At 38.6% G+C, this 20,479-nt stretch overlaps 1 protein-coding gene across 1 annotated transcript in view; it reads left to right on the top strand.

Annotated features, from left to right (window-relative positions):
* Positions 1-9,312, top strand: part of MIB1 (MIB E3 ubiquitin protein ligase 1) — a 97,176-nt gene extending 87,864 nt beyond the window's left edge. The window contains exons 20-21 of the mRNA XM_043444356.1: positions 1,082-1,182; positions 3,909-9,312. Of these exons, the coding sequence (XP_043300291.1) occupies positions 1,082-1,182; positions 3,909-4,049 (242 nt within the window). The 3' untranslated portion in view covers positions 4,050-9,312. The remainder of the gene's footprint in view (positions 1-1,081; positions 1,183-3,908) is intronic.
* Positions 9,313-20,479: the final 11,167 nt, after the last annotated feature.

Raw genomic sequence — 20,479 nt, 5'->3', positions numbered from 1 at the left:
TCAGGGCAGGAGGACATCGTATTATAAACTGTTTTTTCAGTTTACACATGTATTAACCTTAGTCCTTTATGTAATAGGTTTACCTAGTGTGTTTAATTGTTTTATGAAATAGTCTTTATTTGTGACAGAGTAACTATAGATAAACGGAAGTGTAACCCAGTGAACAGTGGAAAGATGAGAAGTAAGTTATTTACCTTCAATGTTTCTGTACAGTTGACCCTTGAACATCACAGATTTGCACTGTGAATCTTATTTTTGGCCACATCACGTGGCTTGCGAAATCTCAGTTCCCCAACCAGGGATTGAACCCAGGCCACAGCAGTTGAAAGCCTGGAATCCTAACCACCAGGCCACCAGGGAACTCCCAAAATGTGGATATTTTTTAGTAGTAAATACTGTGGGACTATATGGTTCGTGTGTGGTTGGTCGAGTTCAGTAATGTGAAGAAACCGTGGATTTGGAGGGCCACTCTAAGTTATTTGTTGGTTAACCCTTGTGTTGTTCAAGGGTCACCTGTAGTACAGCGGTATAAAAATAGTTTTCATCTCTGCACAAGACGTAAACTGGTCTCTTTGATTTCTTTGTTCTGTGTAGGATGAGGAATAACATTAGCGTAGCCACTTTGTTTTTATCACCAATAGAGCAGGGTAAAAATCCTGGGGACAGATTAACCAGAGTATGAGTCCAAGTATCTGGAGAAGAGGAAAAGTGAGGTGGTAAATTTCCCTCCATTTAGTGGGTATCATGGACCTTTTTTCACGGAGTTCCTCATCTCAGATCAGTAGCAACAGGAGAGCCTTGGAAAACCTGGAAGTCTCTTCGTAGTGTGGATTATTGTCCCACTGAGTTAAACATAATTAGAAATTAATGTGTAAACCTATTCCTTTTTGAAGATTATAAATGAAGAAGTTTAACATGAATTCACTGCTGTAGCCGTTGTTCACGTGGGAAAAAAGTTTTTTAAGAGCATTCGAATAACAGTATCATGTTTTTAATAAATAAAAGTAATAATTTTGAAATTAAAAAAATCAGTTTTGCTTCACAACAGTCATAACATTAAGATTCTTTGTGTGTGCTTTAGCCAGTGGGAATATTCCGGTGCTGCAGAAGGACAAGGATAATACCAACGTCAATGCGGACGTGCAAAAGCTGCAGCAGCAGCTACAGGACATCAAAGAACAGGTAATGGCGCTTCTCCACGGTGAAGAGCGACTCCCAAGACCACCAGTGCCTCTTTTTCTAAAAAAGTACTAGCGTTGTCTATAGCAAGCGTGGTTCACGTTAGTGTATCCCTTGTAGTATTTGAATATTTGCAATCAGCAAGATCTGATTACAAGATTTCATCAAGTACTTGACAAAATAGGAAACGCACCACACCCAACATGAAAAAACACTCCATCACACTTCTGCCTGTCAGATTGAGGAGGCAAGTGTTAGAAACTGTCAGTATCTAGTGTTCAGGCAAAGTACATAGCAGCTGCAACTCACACCGTGCTGATGGGGATATTAAGTAGTAAAAACACTTTGGGAAAGTTTGGCATCATTGGAGAAGGCAGTGGCAACCCACTCCAGTACTCTTGCCTGGAGAATCCCAGGGATGGGGGAGCCTGGTAGACTCAGTCAGACATGACTGAAGTGACTTAGCAGCAGCAGCATAAAACTAAATAGGATTTTGTTTGGGGATGAAAACTTGGAAAAAATAATCACACAGATAGTGTTTAAAATCAAAGGATGGTGGTGGTTTTTGGCTGGGACATGGGGGCAGTTTGACGAGTAGTGATGGTTCCGTTTTATGACCTGTTGTTTACTTACATTTGATTGGTTTGTGAGCTTTTATTAAACTATACATTATGACCTGTGCACATTTCTCTATAGATGTACTTCAATGAAAAGTAGAAAAGGACACACATACACACCACACGCACACACACACCACCCCCCCATACACACACACACCACACACAAACACACACACACACACACACACCCCACCCCCATACACGCCCTACACACACACACACACACACACACCACACACACACATTCACCACACATACACCACACACACACACCACACATATACCACACACCACACACACACACACACACACACCACACACACCACACACACACACACACACCACCCCCATACACGCCCTCCATAAAAAAGGCAAGGGAAAGATAAATGTTAAATTCAGAAAAGTGGTTATCAGTGAGGAGTGGGAAGGGCATATTCATGCCTAAGCTGAGTGGTGGTTATTTGTTTCTTTATTATATGTACCAACAGAAGTGCTCTTTCATATCTGCTTAATATTTAATAAAAGCAGCATTAAAATGAAGAATTACCTAAAACTTATAGGTTCTGGTTAAAAAAAAAAAGTCTTTTTTCCCTCTTATCTTACCATTTGACTCAGCAGTTAAATCTGATTTAATTCAAAGGGTTGAACACAATGGGTATTCTTTAGTTGGCAGTCACATCAGTGTTGCCATACAGTTGTTAAGAGTTCCACTCTTGTCTTTTCTATCTGAAGTTTTTTCTTTTTTAAATAATCTTTATGGCCATATTTCATCACTAAAGTATTTAAATAGTTAAAACTCATTTTTGGGGGAATGTTGAGGTTTCTTACCCCTTCAAGGTTACCAAGAGAAAGCATCTGAATAAGTCTCTTCTTAAATTTTAAATCTCCAATCTCTCTCTTACCCCAATGTCTCTTTAAAAAACAAAAATTTATTTTATATGCTATTAAGGTTATATCAATCCAAAGTAACTTACCCTCAATTGCACAGATGTGTTTACTTTTGGAAATAAGAGTTATTAATTAACTACATAAACCTCTGGGAAGTTTAATGAAAAAGAAACTATTTTAGTTTTAAAAAGCTGCTTTGGCTTTTTAAAATAAAAACTGATTTTTCTATCCCTTTTCTTCTCAAAACTTCAAAGATAAATGTGAAAATTTACCTTGGAAGAATGGAGCCAGCAAGTGATACTGTAGTTCTTTTTTTCTATTGTTTTCTTCACGATGATTTCTGATATTGTCAGAGTTGGTAATTACATTTTCCTATAGATTTTAGGCCTGATTTATTAATCTGTACATTTTTATTTAATTATTTCATTTCTGTGTTATTTGGGAAAGGTATAATTCAGAATGAAATATTAAGATATATTATGTTTTTATAAACGTGAAATGTGTTTTGTGAGTGTATGTGTGGTTTTTTCTAGAAAATTTCATAGAAGTATACTCCTGAATTCTTCTAAGTTGATGAAGTTACATTTAGCAATAGCTAAGGTTAATTGTTTTTAACCAGAGGGTCTGTATTGAAGGCAGCGCAGTGCAGCTTCATCTCTAAAAGCAAGAGCTCTGCGGCCACATACACCCGAGCTCACATTCTGGCTCATCTGTAGCCTCACTAAGGCTAATGCCTTTAGCCTCACTAAACCTCAGTTTCCTCTTTTGAAATGAGAGTGATATATGCCTTGGGCCTGGATCGCATCTAGCATAGTGCTTGGTGTGTGTGTGTATGTTCTTAGCAGTATCCTCCACTGCTTCCTGCAATACTTTGTGTTATTTTCATACAAGAACAACCTAGTACCTAGAGGTGGAGAATCTGGTCAGACTGAAGGGGCTATTTTCATCCTTTTCCTATTAGATTTTGACATTTGCATTTTTAATTTTATGTACTATTTATTTTATATAGTGCCTTTTATACTGACCTGACAGTACAGCCAGTATTTCTATTTTTATAAGGATGCTATCTTAAAGATTCAAAAATTTAAAAATGTCCAGCAGCCAAAGATTATTTGACTACAACAACAACCAAATTAATGATGTTACAGAGTTGTCAGATTACACTTTCAAACTAGAAAGTAGCTCAGCATTTATTACTTTGTTTATTATCTCACATTGCAGACAATGTGCCCTGTGTGTTTGGATCGTCTGAAGAACATGATCTTCCTTTGTGGCCATGGGACGTGCCAGCTATGTGGAGACCGGATGAGTGAATGTCCCATCTGTCGAAAGGCTATCGAACGGAGGATTCTTTTGTATTAACTAAGAAACCCCCTGTGTTCTGTTAGCTAAAATATTTTGGCCATGAGATCTTAGTGAGCTTTTTAAGCTAGTTGAAGGTTCTAATGAATTAATTTTTAATTTCATAGTTTCTTTACTAGAGTGTAATTAGGCTCTAAACATACCAGAACAACTATAACAAAAAAACTCTACAAAACAGTGTTTGAAGCTGTGTATTTTGTTTTTTGTTTTCCTTTCAATTGAAACATCAAATCCGTGCAATTCATATTTAATTTGCCTTCTGCATCTAAGGGAGAAACTCCTTTAAGGATCTCCTCTTATTTTTTGTTTTCATTGCATTTTATCTCATAGTTTATAAACATTGTTAGACCTCAAAAGATACACTTCCTTATGGTCAGCGGTCTTTCAATTTATCATGATTTTTACAGTGAGTTGACACAGGTACCCAGAGAGGTACATCATATGAAAGGTGCAAATCAAACCATTATGTTTCATATGTTAAATGATAAAATTATAGTACAGGTTCTGCATGGTTAAAGGAATACTAAAGAGAGGATTCTCCTCATAAGGTAACATAAAGTTATCCAAATGATTGTCTACGTTCTCAGAGAATGGAAATACAAAATGAGAGAACAGTGACTTTGCATCTAGCTTATTTTCTGGATTCAGAGGAAAATTGTTTCATTTGTTTCAAAATGACTGAGACATGAAAAGTAAAAATAAGCAATCACAGTGGGGAAGTGAAGGCAGGGCAGGTGGGGGCATCCGGTGCCTATTAACTGTTATAATTGCCCTTCTTACATTAATTTATACACTGTTTTGTTCAGCCAGCTTATAAAAAAATGACTCTGAAAAATGGGCCACAGTTTCCCCTGTGGTTACTTATTCAGGCTTGATCTGACCAGTGAAATGGTATTACCCTGTTTGGGCCCCCGGGGTTCAGTTTAACTTTTCCGATGTGTGGAGTAGCAGTAATCCAGGAAGGGAAAAGCACTGTCCTCAGTAAGGCAATGGTCCTTTCTCCTCTGCCTCAGTTCTGCCAGTGTCACTGTTTCTATCTTCCTCAGAGGCCTCGCTTCCATTATCTTTCAGATAGTAGAGCTGACTATAAAGAAAACAGTCTCTCATCATACCTAACAATGGGGATATTATTTAACCTGTCGGCAATATCCAAGACCTTGTAAATAACCGATGATAGACACTTAATTTAGAAAGAATGATTAGGACATTTACAGAAATATGTCTGATTATCTGTGTTTTTGTGTTGTTTTACTCTGGAGCATCTAATTATTTTTTTCTCTTTCAACATCTGGAATGAATATACACATAAGTGTTTTGGGGTTCATTGCTGCTAGATTATACAAATATCAGCTGTTTACAGTAGTATCTACTATATGTGTATAAGTTTACTCCTAAGGATAAGTATCTTTTTTGTGGGTTTTTTCCCCTTTGACTCTGGTTCTTCTTTCAGTTCTCCTGCTGCAACAATTAAATTTGAAAGTACAAGGTCTCTAGCCCTCATAATATCATGTTTCTGGCTCATTAATGGCTGCTGCCTCTGCAAGTCCTGGTGAGCGCAATGGTGCACTTTGCTGCCTTTCTAGTCTTGGTAATTCCATATCTGTGTTTAGTGGAGTGACTTACCATTTAGAACAGTAAAAATTTTTATAAATTTGAAAATTTATATTGACTCTATTCAGTTACCTAATAACAGGCTACTGAGGCTGTTGTTGAAGCCATATTTTGAAGTTATAAAAAGATAACACATCTGTCCAGTGATGTTCGCTTAAAGAGACAGACTATTTTCTTTCAGATCTGTAAACAGTGTAAGTCAGGGGTTTTCTTCTCTTCCATACCGCGTGCTGCCCATCTCTTTTCCACAAGGTCAATTGTAAGGAGGGAGCGCCTGGCTGACTCGTGCATAGCTTGACCAACCAGAGAATTGTATAGTCCGGAGCTTTACTTCACTTAAATTCTTGTTACAGATCTTCTGAGCTACAGTGCGTAAGCTTACATCCCTAAAAGGCAGTTTCAACTTCCAGACTAGCTTATTTCCTCCATATTAAAAATATAATAACCTGTAAACTATTATAAAAGTCATAAAGTCACTGTAACTGTAGTGTTGTACACTTGTGGATTTTCTCCATTTGTACCACTTTGAAATTTGTCTAGTGAAAAGAAAATGTTTTTTCATTCATGTTTTTAAGCACCTGAAAAATAATTTTAAATTTATTTTTGATTTGTGAGAGAGAATAAGTTTAAGAACTTCATTATTTAAGTGACTTTCCTCTAATTCTATGAAACTGCTACCTCTTATCATACGTCTCAGCAGCGCTCCCCGTTAGGACGTGTCCTTGTCATGATCATCTTTTTATCTTGTGCCTCGAAGGAGTTTTTGCTTTTCCAAGAATCGTTGGGGGGGGTGGGGTGGGAAACCACCAAAACTGACATGCATTCACTCAAAAATGTATTTATTGGGCTTCAGGAGCAAGAAACACAACAGTGAAAAAATAGTCAGCTTCTAAGCACATACAGAATTTATCATGCAGCCGTTGCATATTTGAAGTATTCTTTTCAAAAAGAAGGGATCTAAAGATACTGATAACATTTCTTCCTAATGTTTTGGAAGAACTGTCATTAGGGTTCCCTCTCTGTACCCTCTCACCTCTACCATATTTTTCTTTTATCCTAATATTGTCAGCTTTGTGACCCAAAACATACATACAACTTAACCAGATGGTGCTATTCTAATAGTTTTCTTTCCCATAATTTAACCTTCTTACTGTTTATACCATAAACATATTTCATTTTGTTGGGAGCAAGGAAGTTTTTCAAGAGAAGATCATTTTGTTGTATTAGTATTGGAATATTATATTACACAAGTGTTTTTGTTTAGCTGGCCAAATTATGCTTGGTTTTTGTAAATTTAAACATTGCAGATTGACCATCTAGCTACTGAGGCATAAAATTAATTGATAATGTTGAAAATAACTTTCTTAAATTTATGTTTTTGATGGCTTTAGCCTGTAAGAACATTTAGCATATTGCAATGCATGCTGCTTAAGATTTGTCCAAATCAAATTTCAAAGCTTGCTAGGTCATTTTTACGTGGCAGAAATAGACGGTCTTGTGTTGTAGTGTTATGTGTTGTCCAGTGCTGTTTTTTGTTTATTGTGAATTTTGGACCCTTTTGGACTAAGAATTATTTAAACTTATGAACTTGGAGAATTGGTGATGAAATTGGATAGAGGGGATGATAGGGATTGCAGCAAGTAAAAAAAGGAAAAGTCAGTTTTTGAGTTTAGAGAAAAATGGGGATCATGTAGATTTTATCAAAGCGGTAACTATAGAAGTATATATGTATATAGAAGAGTTGAAACTATGCCCATTAAGCAGCAGTCCTCTTCTCCCTCCTCCAGTGGAATAGAATTTTGATTAAATATAAATGGAGAAACACCTGAATATCTTAAGAGTTTGTATTTGCAAGACCTACAGTGATGGTGAATAATCAAGTTCGGGGAAGACAGAATTTCTCTTCTCCCTCCCAGTCATCATCAGTCGTAATTGAGGGGGTTTTAAATATCTGTTAATTAGAAGGGTTTATTTCATTTTGAGTCAGAGGGGAGAAACACACTTTAAACATTGTAATTAGGTTAGCTTTGAATTTATACTAAATTGAGAAGGTATTAGAGCTTCATAAATTTTGTGTGCCATGTTGTTGAAAATGTCAGTTTTCTTTAAGTCTACTTGTAACTGTTTTCAAGATTTTTTTTCTCTCAAAAAGGCATCTTAATTTTATTTGCTTGAGTATTATAATAGGAATGCTTACTGATATTACTTGATGAATCATGTATAGCCTTGGAACTTTTACATATATGTAAAACTATAACAGTATTAATTAACAGTTGTACTTCTTTAAAACACTAAAATTGAGGAAAAGCTATTTAATGCTGTCTCATGTATACATTGCTTTGCTACAGCAAGGGGGAAATTTTTTTAGATTGAGCCTCAATTTGCTGGTAAGTGGTTGGTGGTGAAACTAGAGTATAAAAATATGAACTAGATAGTAGAACTGGTGAATTAAAATTGTAAGTTGCTACATTGGCATTTTCTACCTCCTTTTCTGTCAGAGTATTTTCCAGCATTTATTCATATTTGTGACTAAGGAGGAGATGGAAACCTGAGGTTAAAATTGAGATTTTTATTTTGTTGAGGAAGCAAAGGTGACTTGCCACATCAATTTGGTGCCTAAATCCGTAACTACAAGTTACAATTAATATGAAATGTGTAAGAGAGATAATATTGCTGAATATATTACTTTTCTTGTGCAGTCTATTTAGTTTTGTTTCATAAACATGACTTCTTCCCTCCAAAAAGCAAAATGGTCTTGTAATTTTCTATAGAATAAACAAATGTGCCATTTTGTCTGAAATCAATAATTTCAGGAAGTCATTGAAAGTTCTGACTCAGGGCTTTTTAACAGTTTAAGCAATTGTTAGTTATATTTTGGAAAATCCATCTACATAATTCTTCAGTGCCTTGAAAGAATTATTAACTTGGCAACACTACTAAAATTTTATAGAAGGTGGTCTTTGGTGTGCGTTTATCATCATACACACGTTGATAAGTTGTATTTCTTAGTCATGTAATAGCGATACTGCTTGTGTGCTGGGTTTGGGTAATTCTTTAAAGGAAGTTTTTTTAGATTTGCACTTGATCATTTTTTTTAATGGGTTATTTATGGCCATGACACAGTTACCAGGAAAGTACTTCTATGTTAAGTCATTATGCCAAGTCATGTTATCAGTAGCACCTGGGAAGAGGAGCTAGAGTTCATACCTTTTGCTATTTTAGCAAAAAAGGAGAATCTATTTGGAAAACAGACTGTCTTCCCCTCAAATGAAAAGAAGACCTTTTGTTTAAATGATTCGGTTAAAAAAACTTTTTTTTAAAGAAAATCATGAATTGAGTATCACTCTTTAACGCTGGTCTTACTTAGACTGAATTCACAAAATGTTCTGTTCAGTACGCTTGTGTCATCCTAGATACGTTACATTTAGTGATAGAAGGCAGTTTAATTGACTCATAGCAGTGTTCTGCTTTGTATTTTTTCCAGTGTTTTTTAGCTTTCATTTGATTAAAGTCTTGTTTGTGAATATAGTTTTTGTATGGCAAATGATTCTCATTTATTAGCTTTCTCTTAAAAAATGCTTAGCGAGAGCTAAGCTTTTAAAAATAAATGCAAACATTTACCATTAATAAAGCATATGATATAATATCATTATATAATGCTTTTCGCTGATCTTTTGAAACTATTCCTTAAAGATGTATACATGAATTTTGATTTCTTTATGTAATTTGAAAACAAATCTCAATACATCAATCTTTTTATTGGGAAGGAAATTATCATGTCTTTGAGAAACAAGGAAATACATCTCCAACTCTATACAAGACAAGGTGCCCACGTCTAGAAGGCTCTCATTGCAATTGTTTACATTTAAGGTACCTCTCTATCAATGGGGCCAAAGGTTTTCTTATTTTAACACCTCACATTCTCAGGATTAAGAGATATTGTAAAAGTAGTCTAAAGGATAAACTTGAAAGAAAATAAATCGACTCGTCATGAAAGACTCAACTTCTTCTATAAAAAGTGTATTACACTTCACAACTCCAATGTAGATTTCATTTTGAAGAGGTACACATTTTAAAACAATGATTTACTTGACTTTGTTAGCATTTTGTGACTAAATCAGTAATAGAAGGGTTTTGTGGGTTATTTTATTTTTCAAGTTAATAGAAGTACTTATTTGTGAAGTTACTGGGAGGTTGTCTAATTTAGTTCAAAAATTAAGTATGTATATAACTCAGATGTTTAAGAGCAAAACCATCTAAAACAAAAACCTTTTAAAATTGTTTATTTGAAAAACATATGTATTTCACCTTTAAAATTGTGAATTAATTTTTTTGGATAACCTCTAATTAACTATATTTGGGGGTTTATTTCTATTGCTGTATAATTAGACATTTCATGGCAATATTTTTTTATTAAATTGAAACTGTATAGGTTTTTAAAATAAACCCATTTTAGAAAATCTGATTTCTGCTTTTTATCATTGATAGGTATTTGTTCTTCACAGAAATTAAAATTGTTAGTCTTACAGTGTAGCATTTCCCAGACTGACTAATAATGAAAACTTTTAAATGATACATTGCAGGGCAGTGATAGGAGTTTAAAAGATAAAACAAGTGCATGGATTAAAGTAGAACACCAAAAATGATTCTCCCATAAATTAATTGCTAAGGAATGACCATCTGGCTAATAGTTTTTTCTCCTTATAGCAAAACTAGTTGAGAGATTTATTTTTATCTTAAGGATAAAAAGATGATAAACATTATATGAAAAGATAAGACCTGGAACAGTGACCACCAGTCCCAGAGTTGATGCTATGTCCCTGTAGCTGCTGAGCAGTGCCGCCTTTGCACTGATGTTATAATCAAATACCATGTACTTATGCTCAAAATGCCCCTTCATGTTAGGTTCTCACTCTTAGATATGGCAACTCTTTGAAAGGCAGATTTTCAATCAGTATAAATATTGTTTCTCATACATTTAAGACTGTTGACCTTCCTTTTATTTCCACAGAACAACAAGTAATGTCTTGAGTGAAATATTGATGTACAGTTTGGGGAAAGCCTTTATAGGTGAAGTTAACCCTGATTTAATACAAAAATAGACAATTGAATCAGAGTGTCTTTGGCTGCTGACCATGGCCAAACCACACTGAAGAAAGACTGAAGTTCACAACGATTATATGCCCTTAGTATGAATGTAATAGTGCAGGAGTATTGTGTTAGTTTCCTATTGCTCTGTGGCAAATTACCATGACTGTTTTGGCTTAACACAGTAGGAGTCTGGGAGGTCAGAAGTCTGACTTGAGTTTCCCTGGGCTCAAATCAACCTGTTGTCAGTGCTCTCTGGTTGCTCTTAGGGAAGTTCCATGTCCTTGCTCTTTCTAGTTTCTGGAGGCAGCCCACTTTCCTTGGCCCCTGTTTGTCTTCAAAACCATCAATGGCCAGCTGAGTCTCACTTTGCATCATGCTGACAATCAATGCCTCTTCTGCTTCCTGAAATTTTCCACTTTTAAGGATCCTTGGGACTTCCCTGGTGGCCCAGTGGTTAAGATCCTACAAGCCATGCCGCATGGCCAAAAAAAGAAAAAAAAAAATCCATTTTTTTTTTGCCCATGGCAAAAGAATGAACGGGCAAATGAATTGATGAGAACTTTGAGTAAACTAGGAACAGAAAAGAACATCCTCAACTTGATAAAGAACATCTACAAAAAACCTACAGCTGACATTACTCTGAGACTTAGAAACTAGGTGCTCTTTCCCCATAAGGTTGAGAAGGAGGCAAAGAGGTCCCCTCCTAAGGTCCTAGCTAATGCAATAAGAAAAGGAAGTAAAAACTATGCAGATTGGAAAGAAAGAAAACTGTCTGTAGATGACATAATTGTCTATTTGCAAGTTTCTAAAGAATTGACAGGAAAACTCTTGGAATTAATAAGCAATTATAGCAAGGTTGCAAGATAAGAACTTAATGTACAAAAGTTAACTGCTTTTCTATATACCAACAATGAAAAGTTGAGATTCGAAATTTAAAATAATATCATCTATATTTGTTTAGTTGCTAAGTCCTGTGCAACTCTTTTGACCCCATAGACTGTAGCCCACCAGGCTCCTCTGTCCATGGGATTTCCCAGGCAAGAATACTGGAGTGGGTTGCCATTTCCTTCTCCAGGGGATCTTCCCAACTCAGGGATTGAACCCACGTCTCCTACATTTCTTTACCACTGAGCTATCAGGGAAGCCCACCACTTACATTAGCACCAAAAAAAAAAAAAAAACTTGTGTATAAATATAACAAAACACGTGAAAGATCTATGTGAGGAAAACTATAAAACTCTTGATAAAAGAAATTTTTGAAAATCTAAGTAAATGGAGAGAGAGTCCATGACTATAGATAGAATCAGTATTGTTAAGATGTCAGTTCTTCCCAACCTCATCTATAGATTCAGTGCAGTCCCAAACAGAATCCCAGTGAGTTATTTTATAGACATCACCAAACCAATACTATAGTTTATATGGGAAGACAAAAGACTTAGAATAGCTAGAAAAATATTAAAAATGAACAAAGTCATAGGACAAACTATCTGCCTAAAGACTTACTATAAAGCTAAAATAAGACATTGTAGATAACTGTATGTCAGTTTTTTAAGACGTCATCAAGACTGTGATATTGGCAAAAGATTGGGCAAGTGGATTGATTAAACAGAGAGCCCACCAATAGACCCACACAAATATAGTCAACAGATCTTTGATAATGGCAGTGAAAAGGAGAAAGGGTAGTCTTTTTAAGAAATGGTACAGAAACAACTGGCTCAGCAGTAGAGAATCCTGCCACTGCAGGAGTCAGCAGGTTTGATCCCTAGGTTAGGAAGATCCCCTGGAGAAGGAAATGGCAATCCACTCCAATATTCTTGCCTGGGATATCTCGAAAAGAGCCAGACACGACTTAGTAACTAGAACAAACCAAAAAAAAAAAAAACAAAACCTCAGCAACAATTGGGCATATGCATGGAAAAAAAAACACCTAGATTCAGACCTTACACCTTTCTCAAAGATTAACTTAAAATGCATCATAGGGCTAAATATGAAATGCCAAATACAAAACTTCTGGAAGGTAACAGGAGAAAATCCAGGTGACCTTGAGTTTAGTGTGTTATGTATTTTATTCTACTTCATTTCATTCCATCCCTTTTTGTTTTATTTTTTTGCTGCATGCTTGCAGGAATTCCTCTACCAGGAGTTGAACCTGGGCCATGGGAGTGAAAGTGCCCAGTCCTAACCATTAGACCTGTAGGGAACTCCCTAGTTATAAGTTTTTAGATACCACACTAAAAGCATGACACATGAAGGAAACGATTGTTAAATTGGTCTTCCTTAAAATTAAAAACGTATGCTTTGCAAAAGACATTTTTGAAAAAATGAAAAGTAAGCCACAGGTTGGAAAAAAATACCTGCAAAACACATAAAGGGGCTTGTATACAGAATGTTAAAAGACCCCTAGAACTTGAGCATAACAAAGCAACCCAATTAAAAAAATGAGCAAAGATTTGAACTGAAAGCTCAGTAAGGAATATATTACATATGGCAAACAAGCATAAATGTTTCGCCTTTTGAGAAACTGCCAAGACACAAAAGGCCACATACTGTATGAGTCCATTTAAATGAAATGCCCAGAATACAGACATTATTCTATACAGACAATAGACTTCGGTGACTGCCAGTGACTTGGGAGAGGGGTGAAGGGGGACTGACTTCTGTAATGGGGCTTCTTATAGGGGAGATGAAAATGTTCTGGATTGAGTTGCACAGTTACCTAAAAACTACTGAACTTTAATAATTTGAAGTGAATTTTATAATATGTGAATTGTATTTCTATTTTAGAAAAGAATATTAGTGATCTCCATAAGTAATCGTGTAGAGATCCCATTCGCTGAGGCTCTTCTCCAGGAAACGGACGGTTTGGCTTGAGAGTCTAAGTATCATCTTAGCCTCTCCAACCCGGTAACCAGGATTTGTTCAGCTCCTCCCATTCCCAGCCATCAGATGGCTGCTCTCCCCCTGAAGTTATAGTGCAGCCAGACTTTGCCTTGACACAGTATATTTACTCAGAAGACCTGTTTAAAGAAAGGCAGGGACTAATTATTTCTGGTATAATTGATTGATTGCATGAGTAAACTTGGGAGATAACGAAGGACAGGGAAGCCTGGCATGCTGCAGCTCATAGGGTAGCAGAGTTGGACACAACTGAGAGACCGAAGAACAAACTGATTAGTGAGTTGTTTCTTTGCATCTTCCAAAGATGACCTGTTCTTTTTTTTTTAAAACAATATTTTAATTTCATGGATTTAAACACTGTATATGCTTTATTAATAGTATATTGCAGTTATACCGTACTCATTGGCGCTCACACTGTCCCATCTCTGGTCAGTGGAAAGTTACTCAAACTGACTCCTGAGTTCTATTGACTCAAATGTGTTCCTCGTTGGGAGTCTTCTTGCTTTCTGAAATGACAAAGTTTCCAGTCTCGTCCTGTATATTCTCTGCACAGACGTGGAATAGAACATTTCTCCAAGGACTCCTGACTCTGTTTAGTGATAAGTGATATCTAGAGGCCATAATTTGGGCGCTAGAGGTGTCAGTGCTTTGGGGTTGGTCATTGCTTCTTGGCCTTTTCAGTGGAAAGAGGTAGGAACATTTTTAAGAGAAATGCTATGAGTTGAAACGGAAGAATCTTGGATCTCAAATTCAGGACCACTGGCTGTTTATTTAGCCTTATTGATTTTATGTCTAGTTCTCTTTTCAACCAGTTAATAAATGTATTTGCTTTATTGCACAGCCACAGTGTTATCACCAACAGTATAATTTCTGAAAACAGTTAAAATATTTTTGCAGGTTTTTTTTTTTTTTTTAAACACTATAGTAAATCCCACTGGGGCTGTTTTAGTGAAATGACTGTTTTGAAGACCCCGGAGTAGCTCTCTCTATATCATTACGCTATCAACTCACTTTCAGATATTAGGAATTGCCTTCATCATTAATTTTTTAAATTTCATTTTAAGTTACGTGAAATGTGTACATTTTTTCAAAGTCAATTCCACAAAGCAAGATATAGTCCATGAAGTCTAGCTTCCTTTCCTATCCCTTCCATCCTCCATTCTCCTATAAATAATATTATGGTTTATTTTCCCTCCACTGTTTTTATTTTAATACTACAAAATACACATATATATTGGTTCCCTCTTGTTTTTAAAAACACAAATATGCATACTCTGCGTGTGGTCTCTGCCCAACCTCTCACATTTTAGTAAAAATGACTTAATATCTTATTATATAGAATGACTTTTTAAAGAGTTGCTCCATAGAGAATGGATACATGTTGACATATGGATGAGTCTCTTTGCTATTCACATGAAACCATGACAACATTGTTAATCGGCTATACCCCAATACAAGATAAAAAGATCAAAAAAAGAAAAATTGCTCTGCAGAGGGAAACAGGAAAAGGAAAAGTAGAAGTTGCCTGTCATTCCAGAGCTGAGAGAGGGTGGCCTACAGAGTCTGCTTCTGGGCTGCCTGGCTCAGTGAGTGGGAGGTCAGAGTGGCCTGGAAAGTGGTGGGCGTTATTCTGGGGCTCTGGCCAAGTGATCCTAAGCCAGGCAGGTTGGTTTCCCGCTCCCCAGACTCTGGTTTAATCCAGCATCTTATCCTCCAGCCTCATCTCCCCTCCCCCCAGGAAGAAGGGCAGGGTGAGGAGTCATCGCCCAGCCCCTGGAGCCTTCTTCGGGGGAAGAGCAGGCCAGCTGATGTCCTGCACCGTGCCCCCCCTCTCACCCCACACCCTCCCACTGCCAGGGGAGTCTCCTTTCAGTTTCAGCAAAGAGCATTTACTTCTGAGTGGGACCTCAGGCATTTCCTATGGGAAGATAAACGCAGACACACACCAGAGCCCAGGACAGTCCTCCTGGCCCTGCTGGGGAGGCAGGGGGTGGGGGGCGGCTGGTCTCTCTGTGCCCCCTGCTCTGGAATTCTGCTCGCACCAGGGAAACCAGGCTTCCTGGACAAGAGGTGTTTTCTTTCTGTGTGTATTGTCAGAGGCTCTGTCAGACCTGGTCCCAACTGAGGAAATTGTTCATTGAAAAGAAACTTCTAGATTTTTTTTTTCCTTCTCTTTTTAAAAGATGTTCTATACAGGAGTGTGAAGTGACTGTTCAGTGAACATAAAGATGATGAATAAATATGACATCGTTAAGTTTAATGATAGCAGCCTAAATCTCATTAAGCACCTACCATGCACATCAAATTCACTGAGTTTCATTTTACCTGTGAGGATGGTGGGACTCAGAGACATGAAACATATTGCTCACAGTCTTTGATTTAGTCAGTAGCTGTGCTAGGATCCAAAATTGGATTTCTTTTTCTTATCTGCCCCCTACCCTTCCCTCCATCGTTGTGGTTTTTTTTTTTTTTTTAAACCAAAAGCATCACAAGTTGACATCACACATCTCCCGCCTTTGATGAGAGCCCTGATGTGTGTGTGGGGAAAAAAGTTGATATGAGAAATAACAGAATTTCAAGATGAATGGAAAGAACCTGGGCAGTTAGAGTTAGTAACATACCTCACCTTTCTGCCCCTTGATTTTTTCCCCTGAAGGACGGTAGAAAAAGAAGTTCCCCAAACTGGGATCTCTCTGGGTGCACCCATGGTGAAAGACAGGGAAGCCTAGCTTGCTGCCCTCCACGGGGTCGCGAAGAGTCAGACACGACTGAGCTACTAAACAAATGAGTGCACCACCTTCTCTCTTCCACAAGGGGTCAGTAAAATCCTCTTAGTGAGCTGAAGACCCGTTGCTGCCATTAACCACTATGGGACTTAGCACTGGGCCAGGAGGATCGTTCTGTTATTGAAGGGACCTCTGACCTTCACTCCTGCAGTATCTTGACAGGAGAGCAGGCTATTTTGACTAGGTGTTAATGAGAACCAAATCTTTGGTTTACCATTTACATGTCTGATGAGTGGAAGAATTTTTCACAGGCCAGCCTAGGGCTGCATTCATTTCAACCCCCTTTTTTTTCTCCTCCACAGTCTGTGTATCTTAGGTACCAAGTGCCCCAGGAATATTAAGATACTCCTTTCAGCCCTGCTTTTCCAATCATACCAGGCAGGGAGAGTGATGGGAAGGGTCCTAGGAGCCATGACCATACTGGGAAGGCTTAGCAGTAACATAAATATACAGAGGGACTTCCCTTGTGGCTCAGCTGGTAAAGATTCCCCTGCAATGCGGGAGACCTGGGTTGGGAAGATCCCCTGGAGGAGGGAATGGCAACCCACTCCAGTATTCTTGCCTGGAGAATCCCATGGACTGAGGCGCCTGGCGGGCTACAATCCATGGGATCACAAAAGAGTTGCAGACAGGACTTAACGACTAAACCAACCCCCACCCTGGACCCCAGGCGTTCCAGAGGCAATGGGAGCACCACCCTCCCTCATCGGTCCTGCAGCCCAAAGGACTTGGTCGTTTTCTATACATGTTTACCTTTGGTGACAGCCCCTAGCTGACTTGCTCCTGCATCCCTCCCAACAAAGTTGTAACTGGTTCCCTGTATTAAATCTTCCTCTGGAATGCCTGAAGTGCTTTCCATTCTCTTGGCAGACTCTGATTGGAATGAAATGTAATTTTGGGGAGGCTGTGGGTCATTACATCAGGAAGAAAGGTCAGGGGAGACTCCCGCGCACTAAGCATGGCGGAAGTGAGCACGCTGGTGGAGACGTAAGTCTGCGCCGCCATCTTGTGTGGTCCACTCTCCTAGGAGCCGCACTGTGAAAGCTCTGCTCACGCGCTTCTCCTTGGCCTGAAACGTCCACCCCGCACACTTCTCACATCCTGAACCAGAGCCCTGGAGCTTCCCGGGAACTCCCAGGCCCTGAATCTCTCCTCTGTCTGCCCTCCTACAACTTTTAACAAGCAATTCCCGCAGCAACTATTTGTTAAGGATCCATTCCAGGATGGCCTTCGGGTAAACCTTCGTGTACTGCTTACAAAGCATTTTATGTGAGTCCATCTCGGTTGAGCCAGATTATAAACAAATTGGTGACAGGGACGAGGGTTTCTCACGGGCCTATCCCAGTTCTCTGTGCATGTCAGCACTGAATAAATACTCATTTGATTGATGCAGTTCTGTCTCCCCTCTGAGGACCAAACCTTTTGGCAGTTTCCTCCAAGGAGACTGGAGACTCTGGGTGGAGAAGGTGGTGTTATCTCTTGCAGAAATTCTAATGGTATTTCCCCCATCTTTGCTGATGGGCTCTTGCATACTCCTCAGCTCAGAGCAGAGGCAACTGTCCTTCTCTAGTAAACCAGTCAGCAGCTGTGATTCAGGGCACATTTCTGGGAGGGCAAATCCCCTCCCATACCCTATTTTCTTGTTTACTGTTTTTCTCCTGCAACCAGAACAATACATTCTGGGAGGGTATGGCCTCTGCCAATCCTGGACACAACTGTATTCTCAGAGCAGAGCCTGGCACATCACGGTAGGCATTCCTTAAATATGTGCTAAAAGATTGGAGTGAATACCATAACATGAAATTGCTTCATAAATTAAAGGGGATTATCAAAAGTGAGTTTTCACCAGTGCAACAATAGCTAACAATTACGTATGGTTTACTACTGCCAACCACGGTGTTAAGGGTTTAGTATCTATTATTTTCTTGTTTCATTTGCACAGCAGTGTAAGAGAGATCTATTATTATTTATGAGTTTTAGTCAAATAAATTGTTTTCTTAGTAGCATAGGTATTGATAAGAAAGAAGGGAGATAGAGTTACTAGTTGGTTAAACTGTGATAAACCCATACCTGGAGGAACTTGTCATTCTTTTTTTTTTTTTTTTGAAAACATGACATTGTGATGTCAAACTTGTGTCTTGTTTTCCCGAAGCAACTCCTCTGAACTCGGCTGGGCTCTGCACGAGGACACAGGGTAAAGTAAATGGGCCCTTCAGAAATATGCTGACCTGTCATTTCACTCACCCTTCTCCCCTCCTAATCTTCTAATAACTTGATTGCTGGGAAAGGGGCCAAATAGGGAAAGCCCTGCTGGCAGGCAGAGAATTTCTGCTCCAAAGGGAACTTTGGGGTCATCGGCCGGCCCCCTTCTTTGGACCCAGGAGGACATTCAGTCGTCAGGAAGACGGTCTCCTGATGGGACAACATTGCTTCTCTTAGCCAAACTCCTTTTCCCAAATCAGAAGATGAACCATACACTTCATCAATATGTCCTGAACTCTGCTAGCTAACGCGATGATTTTAAGGAACAAGGGGCCACCGCTCATTTCCTTTGCTAATTTCTTCCTGCAAAGCTGACCTCAGGTATTTTACTTGGATCCTTTAAAAAATATTTGGGATCCCATTATTCCCTTGAGTGATACATGGGTATCTGTTCTGATGACAGCAGAATAATAGTATACTCAGTGAAATGAAGTGCTGGGATTTTACCGTATGGTATAGAGTAGGTCGTCCAAAAACCTGGGGGTGGAATCTATCATCACAAATCTGAAATCCCAACCCAGGGTGGAAAATATTTCTGGAGAGAATTGTAGGCAATGGGCAAGACAACTTTGTTCTGAAGATCCGTTTACAAAAGCATTCTTCTGGGGGCACAGTACTTGAGGGACTAGCCTACTGTGTTCCCCCTTTGCCTGGCAAAGTAATAGAGCAACTCTATCCTTCTCCTCCATTCAAAAAAAAAAAAAAAAAGTTCTTCCTTATTTGTGAGTTATATAAGAAAGCAAGAAAAGCAGAGTGAAGACAAAGTTCTAATAAAAGTTCATTTTTATTAACTCTAGAAATGTTTTATTTCAAAATATGTGCTTGCCATTGCTTTCACTGAATAAATGAAAACAATTATAAAATGTAGCCTATGTCCTTCCAGAATTCTTGCTGATTGTCAGAAACAGGAAAATATCGTAATTTCCCATGAAACGCCAGCATCAGCATAACAGGTTAGTACCATGCGGTGCCACGCCATCGCGCATTTCCCGGGCCCCTCACTAAAATGTTGTTTTAAAAAGACATTCCGACTGCCTCCAGTGCCAAGTGGATGCTGCCTGGATATTCCATGATGGTGATGAACAGCCTTCTAAGTGCATGTACTGAATTTAAGAAACACAACACCACAGCACGTAAAATCACATGCCAGATCTCACACGGCCGCCAAATCACATCCGCCTCTATCTCTCTGGATGATCCTTCCCCAAAATATAGGCCTGGAACCTTGCCCTGAACATCAGCCAACTGGACATGAGCAGGCCCGGGTAGAGAGGGAACTCTAGGTCTGTTCTCCTATAAATCTCAACCAGAGCCAAACCTTGATTGTCCGTGGTTGCGGGCAGAGGGGAAGGGTGCTGTGGGGCCATGAGTAAGCAGAGCCTGCTGATAAACTCAAACCTTATTTTAGGCAATTGGAGAAAAATTAATTTCCAAATTCTTTGGGTTGTTTTTTTTTTTGAATGCACTAATGAAAAGTGTAACAAGTAATGACAATTATACTCAGAGTCTTTTCTTTCTTTTTTTTTTTTTTTGTATTGGGGTATAGCCATTCATGTGGCTTCCCTGGTGGTTAAGATGGTAAAGAATCTGCCTGCAATGCAGGAGACCCAAGTTCGATCCCTGGGTCAGGAAGATCTGCTGGAGAAGGGAATGGCTACCCGCTTCAGTATTCTTGCCTGGAGAATTCCAGAGGAAACTTGCGGGCTACAGTCCATGGGGTCACAAAGAGTCGGATACAGCTGAGCAGCTGACACTTTCACTTCTCGTAGTGATTAACAGTCT

The sequence above is a fragment of the Cervus canadensis genome, chromosome 23 (assembly GCF_019320065.1).
Source record: "Cervus canadensis isolate Bull #8, Minnesota chromosome 23, ASM1932006v1, whole genome shotgun sequence".
In the NCBI taxonomy this organism is placed as follows: Eukaryota; Metazoa; Chordata; class Mammalia; order Artiodactyla; family Cervidae; genus Cervus; species Cervus canadensis.
The sequence above is the reverse complement of the archived record's forward strand: the minus strand, read 5'-3'. Positions and strand labels throughout refer to the sequence as shown.